We start from the raw sequence: 26678 nt of genomic DNA on the forward strand, positions 1-26678 counted from the left end.
TATTGAATTCGTAGGACCGTAGGTGCAGGACCATCACAAGTACACCTTGCCTCTTCTACACCTCTTAAACAGTATTTTTCGTACGACACAATAGCAGGAGAATAATCGATATCTATTCGACGGCTATCGCATAAAGAGCTTTCTAAATCCAAAATATCGCTGCCTTTTGTTACTCTAAAGAGCGCAATTAATAAAGATCGTTACGCATATATAGAGATTTTATCACCTCTCTTCAAGTTACCCTCTTCTCTTGTTTCCAACCAGTCATCATGGTATTGTCTAATGACAAATACTGTGATAAGAAAAACGGCATTTAGAGTCAGTGAAGCCCGCGATTTTCTCTCTTATCGCCGATACCAGTAATAGGAGGAAGCGTAAACAAGTGGTGGCACAGAGGCGTAATTGTGCCAACTGCTGCTCTTCGCAGCTGACGTCTGAAACGTACGGGAAATTTTGTACGGGCTGCTCGAAGTATTTTTATAAGAGGGCCTCACTTGGCCTGTGGAACAGCATCAATATAATCATGGAACGTTTAATGGTAAATAATGCACCTGAGCGGACTCTCACTGTGATGCACTGCATGAACGTAAAAAAGAGTTAAATATCTCAAAAAACACTTGCCCCAAACAAAGCCAGCAGTCCACATATTTATTGTTGGACTTGTGTGCATCGAGATATAAGGCGGTCGATTTCCCCAGCCAACAGCCTGATTTATGATTCCGCGCCGCTGGAGTCGAGACACAGCAGACAGAAATGAGCCGTCTCACTATGGCTGGTGTCTGCAGGTGTCTGAGTGCCTTATCAGCAGCCGACTGATCATCAAAGGTTCCCGATGCGTCTTTCTAATGTTCTATACGTGCTACATAAAATGTTTTCCATGTCTGAAAGAAGCCCGCAAATGCATGCGAGACGTGCCACGTCGCGCGGCCACTTTTCGCTTGCTTTTGCGGGAAATAACTTCGATGTAGCACGTATTCAGCAACAGAAAGATGGATCGGGAACTTTTAATGATGTCCTACAATTTTCTGGTTGACAATTCTGCTTTGATTATAATATGTGAGAAGTTAATTAATAATAACGAATTATCTAATTAGCAAAACACACAAAACTTGTCTGACTTGCGCTGCACCCAAGGCATTTCGTTCGCGGCGGTTGCCCCCTTCCTTATAAGGCGCACCTGCGTCAGTCCGGTGCAAATGAAGAAGGCGCCGGTGGACGTGGTGGCCATGATGACGTTGCCGTCGGCGTCTGTTATCACGAGTGGCGACATCGAAGATGTGGGTCGTTTCTTGGGCCGGATGTAATTGGTGGAGCTGGACACGAGGCCGAACGTGTTCGCGGTGCCAGGATTCGCGAAGTCGTCCATTTCGTTGTTGAGCATCACGCCAGTCGACGGTGAGATGGCCAGCGCCCCAAAACTGCATTTGGTAGGTAACCATCGGTCAAGGATCTCGTATTGCTTAAAAGATGGGAATGTGACGAATACAAAAAGGAATGTGACGAATACGAAAGGACACGAACAGTCTTCGCAGTGCTCAAATTCTATCTCAAGTTACAGTGCTAAAAATTCTTGAAGTACGTTCGAATAATCTGTATTTAGTCTGTGTACTCAATCAATCAATCATTTATTCATGTATCAGTGTACATGGGGGGGGGGGGTTAAAAGAAAAAGCTGCCGATAAGGCAGCTTGACGGGTTCTCACCCCCGAAACGTTTGAGCAGCAACCGTTTACAGCAAGCACAGAAAGGTAACAAACAAATAATGCAAGTACAAGTATTTCGTTTATCACTAGCAGCCACAAATCTACTGGGCTTTCGGACAGTAGCTGTGACAACAATTTAAGCGTAAAATGCTCCGCCACCGGCGCTGATGATGCGCACGGCATAATCCTGCCTAGGCGCAATAGAAGTCTGAGACACTTCTTTTTTTCGTCATACACAGAGAGACGTTTCCATCATAGAGAGAGACAGAGACGAAAGTCACGAAAATCGTGACTTTCATGCGGAAGTGTGTGAGGTTATGAGGGAGAAGGGATGCTCGAGTCTCTCGCAATCCCTGACGTGTTTCGTGCATGACTCGTGTCTCCTGAGACAGGACGTCCACGCATAGCATACATGTGGCGGAGGGAGTCGGTGTCATAGTTACGTAGTACGATGAGATATGCGCGAGTTACAGCCATGTACTACATGATAGGCACGGAAAAAAGGCTAAAGGCAAGTAAGTTGGCATATAACCTATCGTATAAAAACGAGTCAGTGTGAAATTGGAGGAACGTCTTCAAAGAATGCATATAACATATATACATCATCATCAGCCTATATTTATGTCCACCTCAGGACGAAGGCCTCTCCCTGTGATCTCCAATTACGCCTGTCTTGCGCTAGCTGATTCTAACTTGCGCCTGCAAATTTCCAAACTTCATCAACCCACCTAGTTTTCTGCCGTCCTCGACTGCGTTTCCCTTCTCTTGGTAACTGTAACTGTAATGTAACTTCTGTAACTCTAATGGTCCACCAGTTATCCATCCTGCGCATTACATGACCTGCCCAGCTTCATTTTTTCCTCTTAATGTCAACTAGAATATCGGCTATCCCCGTTTGCTCTCTGATCTACACCGCTCTCTTCCTGTCTCTTAACATTAGGCCTAATATTGTTCATTCCATCGCTCTTTGTGCGGTCCTTAACTTGTTCTCGAGCTTCTTTGTAAACCTCCAAGTTCCTGTCCCATATGTTAGCACCGGTAGGATGCAATGATTGCACACTTTTCTTTTCAACGACAGTGGTATGCTCAGTAGTGGTGGCGTGCAGCAGAGGTAGAACACCCGGCTTCTAACATAGATACATATAGCATATATAAACATGTTCCATATATACATAAATGCATGTCATTGTTTTGTTTGCACATTGTCAGAATGTTATTGAGCTTCTTGGTAGATACTTGTAGATAGGAGGGCGACTGCTCTAGGTTTTAGGTTCAGTGGAAAGAAATCAGGCCTTTTGTTGTTGAATGAAGCTTGCGATAAGATGACCACAATGCAGGGAAACGAAATTTCCAGGGTTGAAAAGTATAAATACCTAGGAATATGGATTAAAGAGGGTAAGAATTTCATGGTAAATATTCTGGTAAAGTCCATCTCACCATGAACGTCAGCGTTAATGCTATTATGCATTCAAGGAATGAAATGACCTTTATTAAAATTTGAGTGGGGGAAGTGAGCTAAGAAGGTTAATCACGTTAATACGATGGTGATGATCATTTATCAGCATCTCCTTCGAAATGGGGTGGTGACAAATACTCACCTAGCCTGCTTGAACTAATCAAGTAATCTATAGATATTTATTTATCTAGCACTTTCTCTATGTCTTAATCTTTTCTCTCTTCCTTAAAACCTCTATGCTGACACGTGTACTCGTTTATCTTGCTCCGGTGACCGCTTTTTCACCCGCCAACAAATATTAAACGTAATCGATCAGCGCAGGAGACGCCTGCATGTATCGGAAGTTTCCCGAATGTTATCGATAGTTCTATCCGTTGTCTGTTGCCACCGAACCTTGTGTAATCTGATTGCATGCGTGACGTGAATTGAGTAGTACTCTCTGGAAAGCACGAGAGCACCAGCGATTACGCTGGAACCAGTCGACGAGTCATATATAAAAAATTCGGTGCCCTTCCACTATCTGAAGAAGCAAGACCAGCGAAGTCGTACTTGCGGATAACTCTACTGATATATATATATATATATATATATATATATATGTTTAATTGCAATATTGATTGAATACATATAACTTCGTTGTTTTTATCGTCTTTTATTCTCTCTTTACTTTGTCACCATGGTAACCATTGCTTTGTGGTCACTGTGATGTACTGCAATTGGTTACCGATTCTTTCGCGCCCACTCCCGCTCCTGTTGGCGAAGGCGATCCTCACTGGCACGCTATTGTTATTCATTGGTCCCAGAGCGGCTATCAGATGTTACGGATTCTTCGGACGACACGCGTTCGGCTAAAGCGGTTTCCCATCGCCTTCGCGCTCATTCACGTGGTTGCTCACGCCGGTGCTCTTTCCATGCATGTTCTTCTTCAGTACGGACTACGCGCGTCCTGACCATAACAAGACCAAAGTACAACTGCTGATAACGTCGCTATAGCGATGTCACAATAAAACGAGGTATAGGCATTGGTGGGTACACAATGACGCTTTATTACTCCGCCATCCACACCTGAGCCATGGAACACCGCCGGTGCGCAGCAGGCTATTGTGGATTCAATTTTGTCGAGGCGACTTTTTTCTACACACACTGTGGACGCACGCACTTTTGGTCAGAACCTAGCTATGTACAGCTTCGCTGTAAAAGGCGATGTGTTTGACCCGCAGATCAGATTCCGATGATCGCCGACCGTGTTCGCCGCAATCGTTGTGCTTTGAGTGTAGCCTGTTTTTCTGGGCACAGGCTCGCCCAATAAAGAGTTCGTTTCGCAATACACTTTTTGCTTCTGTGTTCTTCAGACACTACAACGTGACAATACCTCATATGCCGGTGTATACCGGGTATGTGGTCGTGATGCCGTCATGGTCATTGTATCGTCGGCATTCCAGCTTCGTCATCTCTCGTCATGCCGTCGTCATTGTTGGGGGTCCTCTAGGCGAAAAGCTGCGACATACAGCTTGAATGTGCCTGAAGGTACTCACATGGCAGCATACGTACAACATGTGAATCATTCATCTCTTGGCACCCGCCGTGGTTGCTTAGTGGCTACGGTGTTGGGCTGCTGAGCACGAGGTCGCGGGATTGAATCCCGGCCACGGCGGCCACATCCCGATGGGGGCGAAAACACCCGTGTGCTTAGATTCAGGTACACGTTAAAGAAACCCAGGGGCTTCAAGTTATTCCGGAGTCCGCCACTACGGCGTGCCTCATAATCAGATCGTTGTTTTGGCACGTAAAACTCCATAATTTTTTTTTCATCTGTTAGGATATAGAATTACAATGTAGCAAAACAAATGTGCAACATGTATCTTTTCAGATAATGTATCTTTAATATCATTTCAGATAACATGTATCTTTTCAGAGGCATACTCTGCTAGTTCCGGTATTCTTCAATCGCACTAGGCCTTTCGCCATATCTGGGCCTTGGTGAATCCGCGGCAGAACCTTGCCGTCCGAGGCGGCGGTATGGACATTCGCGTTATACGTGACTGACTTCTCTACAGTGATAGAACAGATGCCTTCTGTCCGGGCTACGCCAGACGTCAGATTTCCTTTCGAGCGGGCGCCGATCCTCCATACGTTGGATCGGTTGCACTGATGGGAGCGGCGGGACGTATGACGCGGCGTAAGACGTGGCGGGGACGAAATGGGTCGGAGCGGCGACAGGGACTCGCCCCAAAACTTGCGCATACGACGGCCGCTGCAACTGTGCTGTCACAGGCGGCGCATTACTGCTTGGAACGGGACCTTGGATCGCTTGCTGCATGCACTTCATTTCTCACGAGGGCAGAAATGGAACCCAGCGTGGGCTGAGGCGGGCAGCTGATCCGTGGAAGCTCATCACGCACCACAGAGCGGATAAGGTCTCGGAGAACATCCACGTTTCCAAAGGCAATCGCGTCCGTCAGGGAAGCAGCGTTCGCCTGCCTGCCATACGGAGCTGAGCTTTGGCCCGAAGGTGAAGTAGCGTTCAATTGCCTTTCATGGAAAGCTGAGCGCTGGTGTAGCATCTTTTCCATTGTGGTGGCTTCGGTCAAGAATTCAGCCACGGTCTTCGGCGGGCTTCGAACAAGGCCAGTCTTTAACTCCCCGCATTAGATGGCGCAGCTTCTTTTCCTCCGACATGGTTGGGTCCACCCGACGAAAGAGGTGCGTCATATCCTCGACGTACGACGTCACGCTCTCATTCGGCAGATGAATGCGGGATTGGAGTGCCCGTACGGCTCGTTCGCGGCGATCAGCATTGGTGTAGGTCTCCAGCAAAGCACGGCCGAACTCGAGCCACGATTTGATGAGCCATTCTCGGTTCTCGTACCAAGTGCGAGCACCGTCCTCCAAGCTGAAGTAGACGTTTCTCAACTTCGCCGCGTCGCTCCATTCGTTTATCTCGGCAGCGCGCTCAAACTGGGCTAACCAGTCTTCTACATCCTCGAAGATATCCCCGTGGAACACTTTCGGCACTCGGAGATTCTGCAGCAGGTACTGAGTTGCCGTTGTGGCCGTACCTTGCACAATGGTCGGTAGAGACGTCGACGTTCCTTCCATACCGGTCCGTGGGGGCGTCGATCTTCTTGCGAGGAGATGATAAAGCTGCGGAGGCAATCCTCGGATTCTCCTGCTGGCCCGGTGAGCAGGTGTGTTCACTAATATAGGACTGGTACTCCTGCTACCAGGAGGGGCGTGTGGCATCGGATGAACCGTACCCCGCACCTCCACCAGTTTTGTCACGAAAAGACAATTGAAGATGTACCCGGCGTCGGCGAGACATACAACTGTATAAGATGGCGTGCAAAAACTCAGCCTCTACTTCTACTTCAGCGCCCGCCTCTTGCCGAGCGCGCGTCCCAGTCACAACTTATTTCTCAGCGCTGGCTCGTGATACCTATGCAATTCAATATAGTATGCAATTCCTTGCATACTGCCGCAAATAAAATGCCTAATAATTATACCAGTAATGACACCAAGAATGATGACGATGTTTATTTCTTCAGCGTTTTACTCAAGTAATTTAAAGGGCCCCTAAACTACCCAGAGGTCGATATTTAGTTGTGGAGTTGCAGTTGTGCACGAGTATACAACGAACATGTAGCCGCAAGAATTTTGCGAAATGGTGCCGTAATAGCGGAGTTACACGCGTTTGATGGTCGAAAAACGGCCCTCGCTCGTTTCGCTCTTTCCTTCGCTACTCTCCTCGTCGGCAGGTCTCCTCTCCTCGCCGAGTGCTTCTCCAAATGTCACGTGACATACCTCATCGCCAACGCGCTTCTCAAAACACTGCCTACTTCCGGTTAAGGCACGTCCACGCTAGTGGCACATATACCGACGGCGAACCGGCCTCCAGTACCGTAGAACGTCTGCCGCGCGAGAGGTGTCCAAAGTAGACGGCAGTTCGGCCGGCGCACCGCCCGCAGCACGATCAACGGGCCAATCGACGACTGCGAAGCTATGTGCCTCCGCCACCGGCGACGAAAACGTGGGCTGCAGCTTCTGTTCCAAGCAAACTAATTTTCCCTAGATAAAGTGATGCGTAAATTGTACATTTTTTGAAGAACAATATCCACTGTCAAAGGTTAAACATGAACGAGAGCTCCGATACTTGTCGAGATCAGCTGCAGTGCACGGCTACCGACGGGAGACGACCGGCTCGGCTGTGCTCGCATCGCAGCCGACGGCGACGCTAATATAAGCGTATTTTCTTCTTTGTGTACAATTATTGCGAAGAGCGATAACAACGGTAAGAAAACATTGCGGCTTGTGAGCGTCGGTAATTCATTCCGAAGCGCCGTCCGTTTTAGCTTTGAAGTGAACCGGAAAAGGCCTAGCGATGATATCGGCGCCGTCGAGCGATCGGCGGCGGTGGCGGTGAGGCTACCGCACTAATGGGTCCCGGTGTCATCCTCTCTACGGCAAGGAAATCTCGCGTTCGCGAGGAAAACCGCCGTCGAACGGCGGCCCGCGAATGGCAAACGGTATGCGGCGAGTTACCGTGCCGGTAACGGGGACGTGGAGTCAGCGCTTTTCGGCTACCCGCTGTTGCTGCGGTGCCGGCCCTTGTTCATTCCAAGCGTGCCGCGTGGCGCGCCCGCGGCGCGTAGCGCTGCAGCGTTTGGCATCGTTGATCGTGACGGCATTCTGAACTCGATGCGCGTGTTTACTTGAAATGTTCAAAAAATATCTGAGGTGGCTTAGGTTGTGTGAATGAATAAAATGCAAGACAGTGATATAGAGTGTTTTTGTTAATGAGGAAAAGTTGACCTCAAGCCAGCTCCTGAATTGTACTGACAATGTGAACAAGCACTGAAGGTACACGTTGGACTGATGTAGCTGGACGCGTGGTGGGGGGGGGGGTTACAACACCCGAATGGCCCCCCGTTGCGCCAGTGTAGTACTCGCATAATGAAAGCCCTTTTTTTTTCGAAAACTATGCGCCAAGTTGGGGGGTGCCTTTATTATGCGGGGTAAAATTTTGAGCCATTTTTTGCCGTGGCCTCCTCAAACAAGTCGCAGTTTCACCCGAAAGGCGGACTATCGATTGCGATAGCAAATGTGTAGACAGCTATACGATGTAAGGATAGTAGTTTTATCGCCCGTATAAACTTGCAAAGTAATTTAAATAGGAATGGTGTCAGCGCGCATAGGCAAACGTGAACACATCACACTCGATGACCGCGGGCACTCGCTGTCGAAACGCTGGCGTGGTGAGGAATCGCGGCAGCAGTAGCGAACGAAGTGACCTTCATGCTGTATATCGCTTTAACGCAAACTGAGCGGCGAGAACACCGCACGCAAAAAGGTATGAGCCGTCGGCGCACCTAGACTCTGCCTCCAGCAGATTGCTTTCAAGATAGAGCCCGCGCCACCGCGCGTGGCCGCGCAATAGGCTGTTGCTGACTGAGTAACCCCCCCCCCCCCCCCCCTCCTCCTACCATCTCCCCGTGACTCACGTGCGACGGAAGACGGCGCACTTCCTCCCCGCTTTCCTTCCTTGCGAGTGCCATATTGAGCCGCGATGGTCGCCTCCCCTCGCACGCTTTAAATAGCACATACAGCATGCGGCGCTCGGCGAACGTGTAATCGCCCTTGGACTTTATACGGAACATCACGGCGACGGCAAAAATGCACCTGTAGTGTCCATATTTGTCGCACTAAAATGCGAAAGTACAGATTTATCAGTACTTAGTAAATCTGTACTTAGTAAATATAAGTACACATTTTCCCTTCTAATTTCTTTCTTCTCATTCTTTTAAATATCTATTGTGTGTGTCCTTTCGGTTTCCATTCTTTGCATCCAATTCACTGTCTCTATTTCTCTCACTTTCTTTCAGATGACTCCTGGCTGTGTCTTTACAGTTAGAGTTATCCTGTACTTGGTTGCCAACTTTCTTGACCTCTTCCTCCATTCTGTGTCCACGCTTTTGCGATACAGATACTTGTGCACTTTAGCCGCCCATTTATTTTCATCCATGTTCCTGAGTCTTTCTTCAAAACTAATTTTGCTCTGTGCTTCTCTGACTTCAAAAGAGGCCCAACCCATGTCACCCTGCACTGCCTCATTTGTGGTATTACCGTGGGCTCCCAAAGCCAACCGGCCTGCTGATCTTTGTTAACTTCCAACCCCGACAAGATATCCGATTTTAAGCATAGAATTGCATTTGCGAACGTTAGCGCTGGCACCATTACTCCTTTCCAGATTCCATGCACCACCTCATATTTATTGTGGCCCCACAGTGCTCTGTGTTTAATTATTGCTGCATTCCGCTTCCCCTTTATTTTGAGGTTATCTTGATGGATGCTTGAGAAAGTCTTTCCTTCGTTTATGTATACGCCTAGGTACTTATATTGCTTGACTATGGGTATGCCTTGTTGAATTGACACCACGTAAATACTCGTCTCTTCATTAAAGATCATAATTCCTGATTTCTCTGTGCTATACTTAAGGCCTAGATTTGTCGCTGCGTTTCCACAGATATTCGCAAGTGTCTGTAAATCTCTTCTATTGTCCACTAGTAGCACTATGTCGTCCGCATACATCAGTCCAGGGACCTTCTGTTGCACCATTTGTCCATTAAGCATGTAGGATAAATCAAACCCTAATTCACTGCTTTCCAGTCCTCTTTCTATGCGCTTAACATAAAGCATGAACGACAATGCAGACAGAGGACATCCTTGCTTCAGTGCTTGGCGAATTTCCAGCACTTCATTACCTTTTCGACCTTCCCATACAACTTTTACTCGGTTGTGTCTATATATCTCCCTCAGCAGCTCCACGAAATCGTCATCTATGCCTTCGTGCTTAAGAATATCCCATAACAATTCCCTGTCTACGTTGTCCTTTAATGTCTAGAAATGCTATCGATAACGGTCTATTCTGAGCTACTGAAATCTCTATCTACTGAGTAAGTTACAAACATATTATCATCAAAGCGTCTTCCTGGCCTGAACCCATTCTGTAGTTCCCCCAGTACATCGTTTTTCTCCAACCACATCGACAGTTCTAATTTTGTGGCTTGCATTGCCATTCTATATATCACCGACGTTACTGTAACTGGCCTGTACGTCCTTGTCTTATCCCTATCTCTTTTGCCTTTCTAGCTGAGGTTCATCTTAGAGCACTGCACGGGCTCGGGCTTACCCGAAAGCCCGAGCCCTGCCCGGCCCGTGGGCCGGGTCAGGCCGGGTAGGGCAGTTTTTTCACGGGCTCGGGCCGGGCTCGGGCATGGCATGCGGTTTTTGACCCGGGCCCGGGCCGGGTTCGGGTATTATGACGCGGGCCCGGGCCAGGCTCGGGTATTTCGACGCGGGCCCGGGACGGGCTCGGACTTTCTAGTGGTGTGCATGTAACGTACAGCGAGTTATCCTCGCGCGTCTCGAATCTGAAAAATATGAAAAATCTTCATTCTTATCTTCAAAAGTTATCTAGAAAATTGCAAACAGTACGTGACATTAAACAGCTGTTCTTCAGATTACAACATAATCACAACGGGAGTACCACAAGGCTCGATATTAGGTCCCCTTTTATTTCTTTTATATGTGAATGACATCTGTAACATACCCCATACTGAGGAGATAGTACTTTTCGCCGACGATACAAATGTATTTTTCCATAGTAAAAATTTGGAAGAGGCCGAATTAAAAGCTAATATATGGCTAAGAGAATTATCACTATGGTTAGATGCAAATGAGTTGCATTTGAATATAAGTAAAACGAAATATGTCATCTTCAGAGCTCGAAACTCGCATATACATAATAGTTTCAACCTGTGTTTTGAAGACGCAGTGCTTGAAAAGACGAGCAGTATAAAGTTCCTAGGTGTATTTTTTCAGGAATATTTATCGTGGAATAACCACATATCCCATCTCCAAAGTAAGCTATCTCGAACAATTGGCGCACTATGGAAAATAGGTTCTTTAATTCCAAACAGATTAAAACCGGTTATATATCATGCAATAACTCACTCCCATATACAATACTGCTTACTGATATGGGGCTCTACAACGACGACCAATTTAAATAAACTAGAGGTTTTACAGAAGAGAGCTGTTCGTGCTCTTGAACGCGTCCGCTTCAATGATACCACATCTCCATATAAAATGAGGTATAAATTAGTTCCACCAAATCATCTTTATACAGAGAAGCTCTCACTTTATAAGTTCAGGCAGATTAAAGAAAACTGGGTAAATTTTGAGTCTATCTATCTTCAAACGACCACAGACCGCCACTTTCGTGTGAATAGCTATAAACTACCTAAGATTAGAACAAATGATGGGATGCAAAGCTTGAGGTATAAAATTCCTAAGCTCCTAAATGAAAACAAGGAAATGTTAGACCTAATAAAGCAATCGTCTTCAATAAAATTGTATAAAAGAAATATATGTTACCGAACATAGCTCGTTGGTGTGATGTGCGGTATTCATGTGGATTATGTGTGTTTTTACGCTCTAAATGTTTATTCATGCTAGTTTGAGCCCAATGAATACTGTAGCGCTTTTATATGTAAGACATAGTAAGGAACTATGAACTATGGCTGTTTTTTGTTTCCTGTTTCCTATATTTGTTCCCGAATGCGTACTGTAGCAAATTGTGACGTCAAGAACTGGAATAGCAGTACTACAAATATGGTTCATTACGTTTTTTATTACTCGCCCAAACTGTGTTGCTCATGGTGTTTTTTTTTTTATGGTTGCACATCGTTGTGCTTGTTTTTCTTAGATTGCATGTATAATTCCTTTTCTCGAACTTGTCTGATGAATTCCTTGTCCCCCCCTTTCTTTGTCCCTTTTCTCTTCATTCTTACGCTGTCCTGATTGCGTCGCTGGAGCGCAGATTGTACAGGGGTCAGGGCCTCAGTCAGGCGCATGCTAGCGCCTTTAGTCCTGACCCTTGTGGTTTTCTGTAAGCAAACTGGAGAATTTGTGAATAAAAAAATTTTTAAAATGTTGCCCCGGCGCAGCTGGAAGCTAGCAGTGCAACTCCTGTGTACTTGCCTTTTCTTCTTCCGTCGTATTTTGCGCTGTTTGAACAGAATGTAAAATTACAGAAAGACCGAAGTCGCCTCAAACCAAAGGACGCCCTTGTATTGCTTACCTAAATCAATGTAATTAATGCTTTCAGCGCAGTGAAAGCGCGTTCGCCACTTCCAGATTCTTGAAAGGCGAATTGGTAAAACGATGACTGGTAAGATAAGATAATTCGTCACGCGGCTGAAATATGGCACTGCGTCCATCCATGATTGCACGTATGTTCTCAAACAGCCGCCTAGCAGCAGTGCATTACGCTGCACCATGGAGGAACGAGAAGCTTTCTTTCTCCATTTACTCTATCCATGCGCTGCGCTCAGGACCTGTCGTGGCGTGGAGATCAGTGGCCGTGGCTGCACTTCGGCTATAGTCTACTAGAATACGGTTGAGTGGGACGAGCGGCTGGGGCGGCGCATGCTTTGCAGTGAGGCGCCCGACGTGGAAAAATACTGTGGCGGCGGGGCGATAGAAGTGGATTGGGCCGCATCAAGAATGCGCCGTTGGAAACTGCTGGCGATACTCCTCGGCACTGTCATTCCTACTACTTTGCGCGCTGGTATTTGCGTTCAGACCGCTCAAATGGTGTTCATAATTGCATATGACATGTATTTATGCCTTAAGAATAAATTACTTTCATTCTCTTCTTTATTTTATTTTTTTAATGCCGCTCGGTGGTCTTATTCGGTCTCGGGCCGGTTTCGAGTCGGGCCGGGCCGGGCTCGGGCCTGAGGTAAAGGGGTGGCGGGCCGGGCCGGGCGGGTAACGCAAATTATTTCAGGGCCCGGGTCTCACCATAAAACTTTCGGGCGGGCTCGGGCAGGCAGCGCAACGTAACAACGCGCCCGGGCCGGGCCAGGGCTGACAAAATTGGCCCGTGCAGTGCTCTAGTTCATCTTGATTTCGCGCCATGTTTCGGATACGTCGCGCCACCTCGTGGAGTCGTATGAAAACGCTGGGTTGGCGGCGTTTTCAAACTTAGGATTGTAAAAAAAGTGTGCATTATATTGCGGTCTTCACTGGATCTTACGTTTGCTTTTCTATTAGTGACGTAGATCACCCTGGCAACCACGTGAGTGCTATAACGCTTGTGTGCGCACCGCAATTGGCGTAGCTGTCTTTAACAAAACGCTTGGACGGTGCGGTGATCGCGACTTTGTACATTCCCCGTGCAACACCTACGAAAGACATCGAAACGTTCATGACAGACGTGTTCGGTTGGGTGATGCTCAACGATGATACGCCCATTCTCATCGTGGGAGCAGTATTCACTACACCAGGCCCATCATAGTCACAGCTTCGCTGGCTTCAATCTTCACAGTAGTGGAAGCTAGGGCTCTGAATTTTTCCTACGTTTCTCGCTAGCTGAAGCTCTGTTGTCTGTATTATTGACGCCTTAAACGTTTTCGAGCACTATTCTATCCTGTAACCCGAGTTAGTATTTGCTTTTCGTGTACTTTCAACTTTGTCCGTGTTTTTTTTTTTTTTTTGCACTTTCGGTTTTACGATGCAATATAAGTCCCAGCAGCATCAGCATCATTGTGGCATCTAGAAAGCCCCATTAGTATCCATAAAATGTGCAACTGTCTGCGGGCATGAAAGACCGAAAACAAGTTGCGGTTCTTAGGCCAACATGCGAGACATATGGTTCGTCGATTTTCTTTTGTAGCGAGTACCACGGCCTAAACATCGTAAAGTGCTTACTCTCTGTTGAGGGTGCTCATTACAGCCAGCGCGTCGCCGTCCGGCATGATGATGACAAACTGACTCGAGCTGTGGCTCTCTCTGCCTTGGTAGCGCAGCCCGTAGTAGCGGTGGTCGCTTACCGGGTATTCTTTGATCTTCGAGCGTACCTCAGACAGGAACGAGGAAGAGGAGATGTTCTTCAGTACCTGTCCAGACAGAATGAACCAGTCGTCCGCTATAGTAATCCTTCACTTTCGTCAAATTTCTGTTCCGCTCAGTCCTCAACGACCCCACGAGGGGGTTTTATATTATGTGTGGGGTTGGCTTATGTATATTCTAAATTTGCACATCATCAACTATATACAAGGTGATCAATCACACGCTGTTAGATTGAGGACGGGTAAGTGATGACAATTTCAGAGAAATGCCGTTACAGTCTTTGGCAGTCAATGAAGGAACGAGGCATAAAACGAGCAGCTTGGGCACGCGGGAGTGTGACTTGCATGCGGATGACTGGTGCGGTAAGAGATACGCTGCTGAGGGTACGATGTAGGGTGCATGATCGAAGGGTGCTGTAAAAGAACATGCGATTACGCTAAAGATTAGCAATGCGTCGACGATTAGACAGAGGTATTAACGTAGATGAATTTTACGACACACTTTCGCAGTATGAGACTCACGTTATTTAGTGTGAAATGACGGAACGTGGAGACGCCTGACTATAACGAATGCACAAAACGATACGCTGCTTCCAACTCTGCTTTTATTGAAACCGCAACCGGCGGTATTATAAGGTGTGTTCAAAAAGAAACCGAACTTTTTAAGTAGCGCACCAACCGGAAGAGGGAGCGCGCAGCGGCTACTGAGCGCACGGAGCGGCAGGTTTAGACAACAAACTGCCATTTGCGGTGTTTCGCTCTGACCGTTAGTTGGCGAGCTACAGCCGCTGAAGTGAGCACGTGCACAAGCTGTTCGCCGAATTGGTGCCAAAGTGACAATGGACCCTGCGGTGTACCTTTATTTTAATAATTTTTTTCTCTATTTCTCCTTAAGAACATCATAGCAGGCGATGAGACGTGGGTTTATGGCTATGATACTGAAACGACGGTGTAGTCTTCGCAGTGGGTGGGCAAAGACTCTCCTCGTCCAAAAATGCACGCATGAGTCGGTCAAAGATCAAGGTGATGTTGGTTGTGTTTTTTGACTGCGAAGGCATTGTCCATCAGGAATTTGTACCACGTTGTCAGATGGTAGACACGGAAGTCTACCAAGGAATTCAAGCGCATTTGAGGAATTCTGTGTGCAGTAAGAGACCTGAATTGTGGCAAAACCAGACTTCGATGTTGCATGATGACAATGAGTTGGTTCACATGTCGCTCCTTGCCCGCAGCTATTTAGTAAAATATCCCACTCCCGTTGTGACCCACCCACCGAATTCTCCGGACCTAGCGCTAGCAGACTGTTTCCTGTTTCCCAAACTTCTACCAGAAACTAAGCAAGCAGCAAGTTGAACTCTTCATCTAGCAGGGAAGAAGTTTGGGCGTGTTGGTAGGTCATTGTCATTTCATTGTAATCCCAGTTAAAATTACAATGAACTCTTCATGCCGAAAGGCTACGGAAGCTACGATTACGCGCGTGTCCTCTGCCTAATTGATAGATATACCTGTAATATTTTACTCCCCAGCTTCCTCCTGGCATTATCCCATTCATTAGCCGGTGTTAATGTGGGTTTGGAAAGTGGTTTCACGGATTGTGTATGGAGGATGGTTGCACGGATGGCTTAAAGAACGCAATCAAAGACACTGTGCCGGGTGGAACGCAGCAATATGTAAAGGACGCTGACAGCGCGCTAGATTTGTGTCCTGCGATTTACAGGTGTCTACGTGCGAAACGGAGACGGACAAACGCTGCTGGTGGCTTCTGCTCCTGACTTCTGCAGTACACTGACACCAGGAGCAAGCGGTAGAGAAAACTAACAGCTGCTGCCTGAACATCGGACGGCTTTCCGCGACGAAAATGGGCTACATAAAACATTTATGTAAAATCAACAGATTGCACAAAGCGTTTATCACGCATACGGAGTGCTGTTCGGCGTCCGTGAACAAGTCCTCGCTAGGGAGCCTACATTCAAGTGCCGTTTTAAAACGGCGTTGCATATATAGGCTCCCTAGTCGTCGCCAACGTCACTTGTTTAGTGCCCTCGCGGCCTCGGCTGTTGACAGAAAGAAGTTTGCGCACATCTTTTCTGTAAGAGTATTTCTGCCTAAGTTGGTCTCGCTGGTAGCTGACGGTACCATCATGTACCGCGTTCACTTTGCGCCGGTACCGTTCGGTCGCCGGAAAAGAATACGAAGCGGTGCTTGCTTTGTACAAGCGTTCTCTTCATTAGAGAGCACAAGACACGACGCTGTGCATTGCTCCTTGTCGCTTTTGTAAAAGGGGATGGGAGGAACAGTGGTTTCCATAGGAACTCCGTAGAAAGCGTGTGATCACCCGCGAAAGGAAATGAAGTGCTTGCTTCTATTTTCTAAGTCGCCTCTGCAGGTCGTAAAATACTGCCCCGCGCGTGTGCCCCGTGAACTAAATCTTGAAGCAAACTTTGACCAGCGCGAAGAAAACGAGACGAATGACGAAGAAACACAGGCGAGCGCTATTTCTTCGTGTTCCTCGTCTTTCGTCTCGTTTTCTTCTCGCTGGTCAAAGTTTGCTTCAAGACCATGAACCAACTAACTCACACCAGAGTCCTGCAAATACCACTAAACATACGACCTCTGTTTAAACGGTAACGAGTTTTTCTAGCCTGGAGCGGTGCCTGGAATATCATCGAGCCAATGCAGGCTTGCATTGGGGGCGTCCGTCTATGTCGTGTTATCGCAATGGTGGCGCATGTGAAACATCAGCAATCGTGCAAACTATTGTCAGGCGCCGTCTGTGCGATGCAGAATGACATACGGTAATGTTAACTATAACATCATAATTGAGTGTGCTAGATTTGGTAGTACATCATGCTAAGCTATATTGTTACATGGTTGTGGCGCGGTTATGTGGCTGTGCGCAGGGAAGTGGCACAAAGAAAGAAAAAGACGTGAGAACAAACAACAAACAGCTTACCTGGGCGAGGTGATGCTCTCAGAATTTCAGTAAAATTAGTGGTGGTCACCGAATTCAATGCAGGGGCTATCGGGTTATCCCTTATTTACAGGGTTGTCATCGAACTTTCTAGACTACCTGAAGGTAAGTGGTCAAGTTCGAGATCGTGCACACTCTGATAGGAGGGACCAATCTTTTTTCGTGTGGCTGCAACATTCCAAAAGCACGAGCAAGCTGATGAATCAGTCAGAACCTAAATTCAGATTTTTAACAGCGAAGCTGTTAAAGCTGGAGGAGAAAAGTCCGAAGTCCGCAGAAAACTCTGCGCCGTTGCCTAGCAACAACCAAGCCACAGCTGCGCACCACCGGGCTCAACCTCGCCTAGCCGCGCATGCGCCGAAGCAGTAGCAACTCAGCAGCCGCCGCCAAGCCACATCCAGAGAGAGAGAGAAAGACGTTTAATAAATTTAAAAATGTACATATATTAAAAGGCAACCCCAGTGGTTTTTCCGGTGAGGTGCCTAGACACGCAGGAAGGAAAAAACTAGCAGGGAGCGTCATGTGATTCCCCTAGCCTCGGCAAGCCAACCTCTTCTGAAGACGCCCCTCCCTCTCTCTGGGGCCTTGTGCCTTTTGGGTAGGAATAGGCCCACAAGGTTGCCGGACAATTCGTGATCCTTTGGTACGTGGTAACTTTTAGTGGCGCCTGCCGTCACAGGCTTGGATGCCCGTATGCGGGTGGTGGTTTTCTGCTACTGCGATGCCTTGAAACGTGGCGCGAGACTGCGGCGCCTCACTCATGAAGACGGAAAATTTTCAAGGCGTCACTTGCGCTTGCCACCGCGGTTAGTGGAGTTGCCAGCGCTGTCGCCTCGAAACCCGTCCAGAACGCCAGAGTGTGGTCTATTTTTCCCACGTACGTCGTAAGTTTCGTCAAATCAGCTGTTGTGCACCTTAAACTGCGGTGCGTATTATCTTACTAATTTTTGTCCCACTGTCTCACACCTAAGAAGAAATGAGATGTTTTGAGGGACACCTTTTGGTCGCACCTTGACGTTCATGCCTCACTAATAAAATGCAGCCAGTTCCACGAGGTGAAATCTGTCGAAACAGCGGTGCTGTTGTCGTTCCTTCGGTCTAAAACGAAGACTACCGCAGCGAAAAAAAAAAAAAGAAACACACGCAACAATCGCAGAAACAGAACGACCACAGCTCCGCTGTTTCGACAGATTTCATTTCGGGGAACTGGCAGAATTTATAAAAATTGATTTCGTTAAATTGGTCACACGTTATTTGGAAATGGACTTTCAGTTGTATACCGAACATTAAAAAAAAAAAAAGCCTTCCTCTGTAATGCACTCGGTAGCATCAGTATTGCCGCTCCTGCAGTGTTTCGAATTTCTTATCACGCCACGGCTGTACCATTTTCTAATTTTAATGCACTCGTACCTTTCTATATTCCACACAGCAAACGAAGACTTTACCGATATATTCACAAATGTTTTGCAAATTATATTCTAGAAACCTTTTTGTAGCCCGAACTAAAACATGCAAAACAACGGCTCTATAGGGAAGCCATCAAATAGAATGTTGATGCAACGCGAGTCCTCGGCCTCTGCCCTGCACACATAAAAAAAGGAAAAAAGCGCAAGAAAAATATATAACGGAAGCCTTGCAGGTTCAATTATCTCGGTCAGACACCTCTGCCGGCATGCCGACGAGCTGTATGGTTTAGTAGCAAGCAAAAACGCCAATTGATTGCCAGCCGAGCAGTTAGATGGCCGTCTTCGACATAACGCCGACAAATATGCGTTCTCTTTTCCAGGTACAGAGATGAAACAGTAGTGTCACGGTGTGCGTTTCATATTTCTGTTGTTTATTTTCTGTGTGTTCTCATAGAGACCTGCGTGACATGCTTTGCTGAGTTTAACTTCGGTCGTAATGCAGTGTCGCCACAAATTTCCGTGCAATATCCGCATTTCCACACAAAAAATATATTGAAATTGTTTACCTTTATTTTTGGCATGGAGAGCAAGTTTATAAAAGGAAAAAAAAACCAATAGTATTTGGGTTAAAATCTATATAATTAGTGTCGTAAATATTTATTAGTATTTGTTTCGCAGAATTATCGAAAGCCGAAGACTTGCTCCAGCGTAGTAAAAACACTATATTTGCTGTGAGTTAAATTCCAATGCTCAAATGAAGTTCTTGAGGTATCAAACTCAGTTCCTAACACAAGAACTTTTCTGACAATGTCCATCAGCTGTAAGTTCACTAACCAATATAGCAAGAGTTCGATACAAAACCGTCTGGTCAGTAAAATCATTGTTAAAAATAAAGCAGGTTTCTTTCATTTAATTGTTTTATTTTTATTTTTATAGTATTATTTTAAGCAAGTTCACAATAACAATAAAAAAGTGACGTTTCGGGATCCGTACGGATCACTTGTTCTCAATGGAATGTCCGCTAAGCATGCAGCATCGCATCGCATCAGCATCAAGACAGGAGAGCGCCGCTGTCCCATACATTCGAGGCGTCGGCGAAGCTATAGCTCGTGTTCTTAGGAAACATGGTCACGCATGTGGCAGCAAGCAAGCATAAAGGTGACTTGATGAATGTGAAGGATCCTCTCCCTCGGGCACGTTTTCCTGGCGTGGTAAACAAGATTCCGTACGCCGATTGCAAATCGGTGTATATTAGTGAAAGCGGGAATTTCTGCAGGCTTCTCAAGCAGCACAGGAATGAAGTCACCAAACGCCTTACAGTGACCAGTGCCCTCGCAGGGCATGCCGAGAAGACGGGTCCCGAGGTAAGCTCGGACAATGCGCGTATCGTGGCCACAGAGAAGAACTTGACAACGAGGCTCAATCTCGAATCACTAATATTTCAAACGACCAGTAACACAATCAATAGATCAGTCGGCACTTTAAACCACGTATACTCCCGAACTTTACGTCTTGCGCTCAACGCTACTCATGAACTTTCTGCATAACCCACATTCCATTGTGAACAAGGGATCGGATCCCGGAGAAGTCACTTTATTTTTATTTTGACCTTGGTCAGTGACTGCTTCATTTTTGAGCGCAGCTCTTAAGCCCAGAACACGCGTACGCTTGCGGATGCGCGTAAGCTCGCGTCTACGCGCCTTGCGGTTGCCGCGCCTAGCGACGAATGTCGGTTTGCATCCACAAATACGCACGACAGTGCGCGCTCACTGACCTAACTTGTTTAAACCTTGGCAGACGCCACTTCGTATTTCGTTGTTGGCACTGGCAGTGCTTCAAAATGCTTCGATATCTATAACCGTAATTGTTATCTTTTTGTAGCTGTTAGATCAGCACAAAAAGGGAAGAAGAAGCACTTTCTTGCATGGTATAATTCTGCTTAACTGAGAGTTGAATGTACCGCGCCGTCGCTGCGTAGCCAGGCGCGCGATAACTGAGAGGAGCTGATCACCGAGATCGCGCCGCGTTTCGACGCGTACGAGCCGTGCCGCACCGTCTGCGCATGCGTGGGCGCGCGAACGCGAGCTTGCGCACGTTTTCAAGCGTACGTGTGGTCTGGGCTTGAGGCGCCCGTTTCTTCGTTGAGCGTCTGCGTCCATCGTCCTACCTTGGCGTAACTGAGCGAACGAGAACAGCGAAAGATGAAAGCGAATGCGGAGCGGGAGGTGAAATACGGCGAGAGCGAAGAGAACAGCAGAGGTGGAAAGTATGGCGAGAGGGTGAGGAGGAAAGTGGAGGGCCGCGCAAGACGTGTATTGCGGTTATGTCGCTATCCAGCAGCGGGGCCCACTCCTGCAGGATTTCCGCCGCCTGGGCCTCCCCTCTGGCAAAGAGGAAGATCTCCTCTTCCCCAGCCAACATCACCTCTCAGCACTTCGAGGCGTTGTGGAGTACCTTGACTCGTCAGGGCTCTCCGCACGCCTTTAAGTCATGTTTTCTGCAAGACGGAAGGCCTCGCGGCCGCCCAACCCATTCAGGCCCGGAACAAAACCCCTGCGGTCTAAAGCAGCACTCCAAGGCCTTCCATCTCGGCCTGATACGTGCCGCCACAGCCCGATGGTTTGCCACGCCCAGCCATGGTGACGACTTGACCCTATCCCCTTTCTCTCCCACTTACCCTTCCCTGTTGGCGCTGAGCCGTGCTCCCTCAAGGGCTGCAGAAGATAGCGTCAACATTTCCCTTTCCACACGAACCACTTACTACTGATGTCGCTACGAGATGGCGCCAGAGTAGAGCGCGTGTTCTCTTCACCGATGGCGCCATCGAAAAGGTATGCGGCGAGCGCGTCAAAACAAAGCTATGGTGGCTAGATGGGTAGGTGTGCGTAGTTCACCACTTCTCCGCATCATGACGGAGAAGTGGCGCTGCGGACAGTAGCTGCGCGCAGCGTCGGCTGCGCTGTGTAGACGTGCATCGTGTTTGATAGCATCACTGCCTCTGATTGTATCTTTGAACAATGCATAGCTTTGAAGTACGCGTTATAATAGTGCTCTGAGCAGTGTAGGCCAAGCCTTGTTGTTGTCGCTTAGTCTGAAAAAAAAAAAAGAAAGAAATACACGAAATGCTTAAGTCAATTTTCTAGCTTGGCAAATGCTCACACTTATTGGTATAAACGTGGCGCTCCACCCATTGCATTGAAGACGTAGATGCATTTCTTCCATGCATAAAACATTACTGCACTGGTTTTATACAGTATATTGTCGCGAAGAACGTACGCTGCGGCCGACCTTGATGAATCCCGAAACGGGTTTGAACGAGTGAGTGCACGTGTAGCGCGGTCGCTCCACGCTCGGCTGTATCGGGAGGGGGGGAGTCATTAGGCATGGCGAAATTTGTTGTTCACGGTCTATTGTCGCGATCATGTCTGCGTGGTCGCGAAAACTCTGGCCCCTATTGGAGCACGACGGCTTGCCTGATTGGCTTGAATAGGCGATTGGTGCAGAAGCCTGCGTCTCCCACGGGTCCGCGGGCCCCTTAAATGCTGTAGAAACGCATTTAAGGAAGGGGTTTTGAGTCATTTGGGGAGAGCGAGGACACAGCAGCCCACAGCGCCACTTCACCATGGGAGACCAGGCCGGTCAGGCGCAGGCCGTCGACGATCCGTATGACATCGTTTCATGTATAATATATGTGTGTGTGTACAGTTTTAAGGAACCAAGTTAATGCCATGTTAAATAAATCTAGTTTCTTCAAATGTTACTTCTTGTTGTCGTCGTACCTGCCGATCTGCACCTGCCGCTGCCAGAGCTCATCACCTTTCATCGTCGTCTCCCTGGTGAGCTGATGCGTCCGAAAACAAACTCCTGCGTCACTTCGTTACAATATGGAAACGTGTTTACGCGATATTTAGTGAGTTCTAATGTTTCAATATCGAAAAATTCAGCTATTGTACTTTATTGCTGCATCAGTTACGGTATTTAAATTGTTACGAGAAGAATTGTGTAGGTAAGTGCATATGGTTCACTGTTTGGTTGCAATAAAATAAAGCAATACTTCTTGGGCTAGATTCATGAATATATTTAAAATACATTAAGAAAAGCTCTCGGAACTTGAGTCACTAGACACACCAACATAAATAGCCTTGCGCCAGCAAAGTAGCAACGTTGGTCCACCGCATCATCACAGTATTCACACCACACGCCTCAGATACAGGTGCTTCCTCTTCTCCTTGTTGATTTCCCGCGCCATGTTCTTGCTCTTGACAAGAAAGTAAAAGCGTGTAATTGAATAGAACTTCACAACATTGTTTGTCAGCTCTTGTTCCGGTCACAGCCGATCAAATTCGAAGTATTCATCTGCAGAAAGGACGCAAAGTCGGCGATACTGTTCCTTCGTAACTCATTTAATCTGAAACACAGCGTGAAGGCGTCTTCTAGCGATGCTACAAGTTTGTTAGGGCTTCAGAAGGGAGCACCAACTCAGACCTACTCATGTGCAGCGTAAGTGACGACTCAGGAGGAGGAGCTGATTCTGTGAAATTCCGTAATGTCCCTGAGCAATCGGAGCACTTGGTTCTTTGCAGGAACTTCCTTGTTACATAGCCTGCTGTACAGAATATCAGCCTAGAGTCACTTTTCCATGTAGCAGCGCAGCGTTGCTCGATATCGCAGGCGCTTAGCACCTCATCTGCGGCTTGCAAATACCCAACGTCGAGGAGCTCATCGACGTACGCTTTTCAGTGTACCGCTTGCTTATTAGCGTCGCCGATACTGAGCAAGCTACTGAGCAGCCCGGGGCGAACACTTCCGCTGTCAGGAGTCCTTGCCAGATTCGTAAATTTCAGTACTCTTTCTAAGAGATTTAGAGCCCGACTTGCAGTTACTAGTAAATTTCCTTGGTGGTCTTCTTTGGTGGAGCAATGCGGCGCCGCTAATCTCGTCGGTTATTTTTCTGACCTGGAACATTCCACATCGCTTAGCAACTTGCTAACAGTACGAGAGACACGGAGCTTTTTACCTTTTAAACTGACAGGAACAGACAACATACAACTATTTCAATACGGGCTTTCATTTTTTTTTTGCGCGCCATCTGCGACGAGTAGCAGACGGCGCGTGCTGCGGAACCGTTTTATTGACCGCAGCGCCAATTTTGCGTCATGGCGCGGAGAAGTGGTGAACTACGCTCAGACGCGCCGGTCGGCACACCTACCCATCTAGCCACCGTAACAAAGCGCTGCATGAGCGGAGGTCAGTATGCGGCGGCTGCTGTGAATCGCGCCCACGCGTCACCCACGGGCGGCCTCTCGCGATCTCCCGATTAGCGAGGCAGCCGAGCCACACTTCGCTACGTTTCCAACGTAACTCACGCGACAGATTGTCCGTGCCAGTCAATGTATCGCGAAATGAAAACACGTACAGAGCTGCCCTCAAATTTCTCATTAGGGAGTATCGTCGGGGAATGTTTTAACAAGATCATTAACTAGGAAGCAGCCTTACGCAAGCATGTAATTAACGCATATAGGAGGATCAGGTGGAACAATTACCTGCTATGTATGCCAGGCTAGCCCCGCCTGCTTCAACATCATCGCCACCACCACCACCACTTTATCAGGTTACATTTAGCACATTTCTGTAGACCCCGTTTACGCCTGGCATTGAATGTTAGAACAAGTATGGCTTCTACCTATAGAAGCGTTCCTTGGGCTGTACTTTCTTGGGCTGCAGTAACGAAATTATTTTACACAGGTGTGTCAATTCCCTGAATTCAAACGGCAAACCGGGTCTTTATTATAGAGGATTCCTCCAAGGAACAAATCTTTTTAACAGAGGCCTTGGGGAAGTGGCAGTGTATCCATGTACAAATGAATACACAGTACACAGTGCAAATAATCACATATCAATAAAATTATGCTAATTAGCGTCCCGAAACAACACACAGACTACGAAGACGCCATATTGACGTTGCCTGGCTTTATTTCAATGACTTGATGTTAATTGCTGGAGCATTTTGCATTCAACTCCTATCAGAACGCGGACGCAGTCGCCATCGGCGGGTCTTGAGGCAAGAAATGGCTGGGCGAGTTGGAAGCGCTACCTCGTTTCTATAGTATATATAGTGAACAAAGTAGTTGATGAAAAGGGCGCCAGCGCAGCCACGACCGCGCAGAGGAGTAGACGCGCACTCTCTTTCTCTAGCTCGGCACTGCAGAAGCGCAGGTCAAATCAAGTGACCTGAAGCATTGGGCGCACGGGAAGACTACCGTTCTCAGCTTGCACTCGTAGTAGATCACTTGAGAATCAACAAAGGCCGCGCGGGCCACGAATTCTGCTCGCACTTGGACTTTTTTTTTTTTCGGAATAGCTCGGCGGGCGACCGTGGTGGCACTCACGGGGGCAGCGAAAACTACCTCTACGTGTGTTTGTAGCATCGGGCCGATGCTTTTTACGGGGAGGGTATTGACACGTGTACATACTTATCTTTCAGCTATGACCGCTTTTCACCCTAATTCCTGACGCACGATAACGTATATATAGTTGTCTGTATATTCACCATATGTCACGTAGTAGTGACGGTGAAGCAAACAGTCGTAAAACTGTATGACCAAACTGATTCTTTATTGGGCGAACCTGTGCCCACAAGAGCAAGCTACACTCGAAGTACAACGATAGCGGCGAACACAGTAGGCGATCGGCGAAATCCGATCAGCGGCGAAACGCGTCGGATTTTGTACATGAGTCATCGAAGGTTCCAGAGTAATCCCTGGTGCCCGCGTGTCTTCCAGAAAGTAGTAGGCAATTCGCGTCGGTCATACAATCAGATTACGTAAGCGTCGGTGGCAACAGACAACGGATAGAAGCATCGATAACGTTCGAAAAACTTCTGATACCTGCAGGCGCGTCCTGTGCCTAGCGATAACGTTTAACATTTCTTAGCCGGTTAAAGTTAAACATGTACATGTGCCATATACACATGTACAGTCAACCACAAAAGTTTGCGGACCACGCGAGCGCGTGCCAGACTGCCTATCCGCGCCACCTAGCGGTACGCCACCTAGCGGCGACAGGGGCGCTCTCCCGGATATGAGCCCTCTTGGTACTCGCCTGCCTGTTAATTTTTTATTCCCGTGCATGACATTGTTAGTTCGTTGTGTTGACGCAGAGCGCTGTCTGCGATAAGACCGCCACATATCTGGCTTGATAGCAGTATCGGAGCAATCACTGCAACCTTTGTCGACTGGTGTGCCAGTGGGTAGATAAGTTTCACGAAGCGCTGCGACGATTTTTTTACGCGACGTTTACTGGCGCACTTTGGTTGGCAGCATCTTGGTCCAATGAGTGTTGCTGCTTCTGCGTCTTGAGAGAAAGGGTAGGGAGGTATTTCACTGTCATCAAAAATAAAGAAAAAGCGGATGCATAGAAAATTTTCTTTCACACATAGGCGCATCTTCGCATCAGTCGCTGAAAACGTAGCAGACTTGCTTCAGGCCACGTGGTGATTGCCTATTTGGAAAGATGCCGCTGCGTGTTCCACTTGACGAAAGAAGGCACATTGTGCGTTTATTTATAGAGGGAATACCTCAGCGCGAAATCTGCCGCCGAACCAACAGGAGCCGGACTGCCGTGAATAGGATTATTCAAGCTTTCCGCGACGATGACAGATTCACAGATATGGAGCGCAGTGGGCGTCCAAGGGCCACGACTGAGGAAGAGGACCGCCTGATTACGGCCGCCATCGTGGCTGATCCTTTTCAAAGTGCAGAGGATATCCGAGAAGCGCTCTCGCTCACGGTATCGTCTGAGACTGTAAGAAGAAGGCTGAGTGAGCTTGGCCTGCAGTCTTTCGTAGCAGCACAGAAGCCCTGCCTCTCAGACAGCCAGCTACAAGAACGACTCATGTTCGCTACAGCAATGAAAGATTGGAAGCGGGTTTGGCGTCCACTAAACTGCAGGTGTGTTTACAGTGTATTGGCAGTTAATTCACGAAGCTAATTCTGCATCACAACATGTTTCACGTAAAATGAGCTTTTGGACATTACGAGATTTTTCTGTAGTGGTATTATGTTGAAAACATTAACGATTGTTTCATAGTACTACTTACTCTGAAGCTAATTAAAAGCTGCCAGTGGGTCTTTCAGTACTATCTAATGATGTTTGCACGTTTTCTATTGCAACTCTATAACAGCATTATAAAGTTCATACGCAAGAGGAATCACAACATTTTTAGACGCG

The 26678-nt window shown here is 47.5% G+C and overlaps 1 protein-coding gene across 1 annotated transcript in view; it reads right to left on the reverse strand.

Moving 5' to 3' along the window:
* Positions 1-1070: 1070 nt before the first annotated feature.
* Positions 1071-26678, reverse strand: part of LOC119432637 (glutathione hydrolase 1 proenzyme) — a 67323-nt gene continuing 41715 nt past the window's right edge. The window contains exons 6-7 of the mRNA XM_037699796.2: positions 13933-14120; positions 1071-1418 (exon numbers count right to left, since the gene is read on the reverse strand). Coding sequence (XP_037555724.2) covers positions 1091-1418; positions 13933-14120 — 516 coding nt within the window. The 3' untranslated portion in view covers positions 1071-1090. The remainder of the gene's footprint in view (positions 1419-13932; positions 14121-26678) is intronic.

This window comes from Dermacentor silvarum, chromosome 11 (assembly GCF_013339745.2).
Source record: "Dermacentor silvarum isolate Dsil-2018 chromosome 11, BIME_Dsil_1.4, whole genome shotgun sequence".
NCBI classification, from domain to species: domain Eukaryota; kingdom Metazoa; phylum Arthropoda; class Arachnida; order Ixodida; family Ixodidae; genus Dermacentor; species Dermacentor silvarum.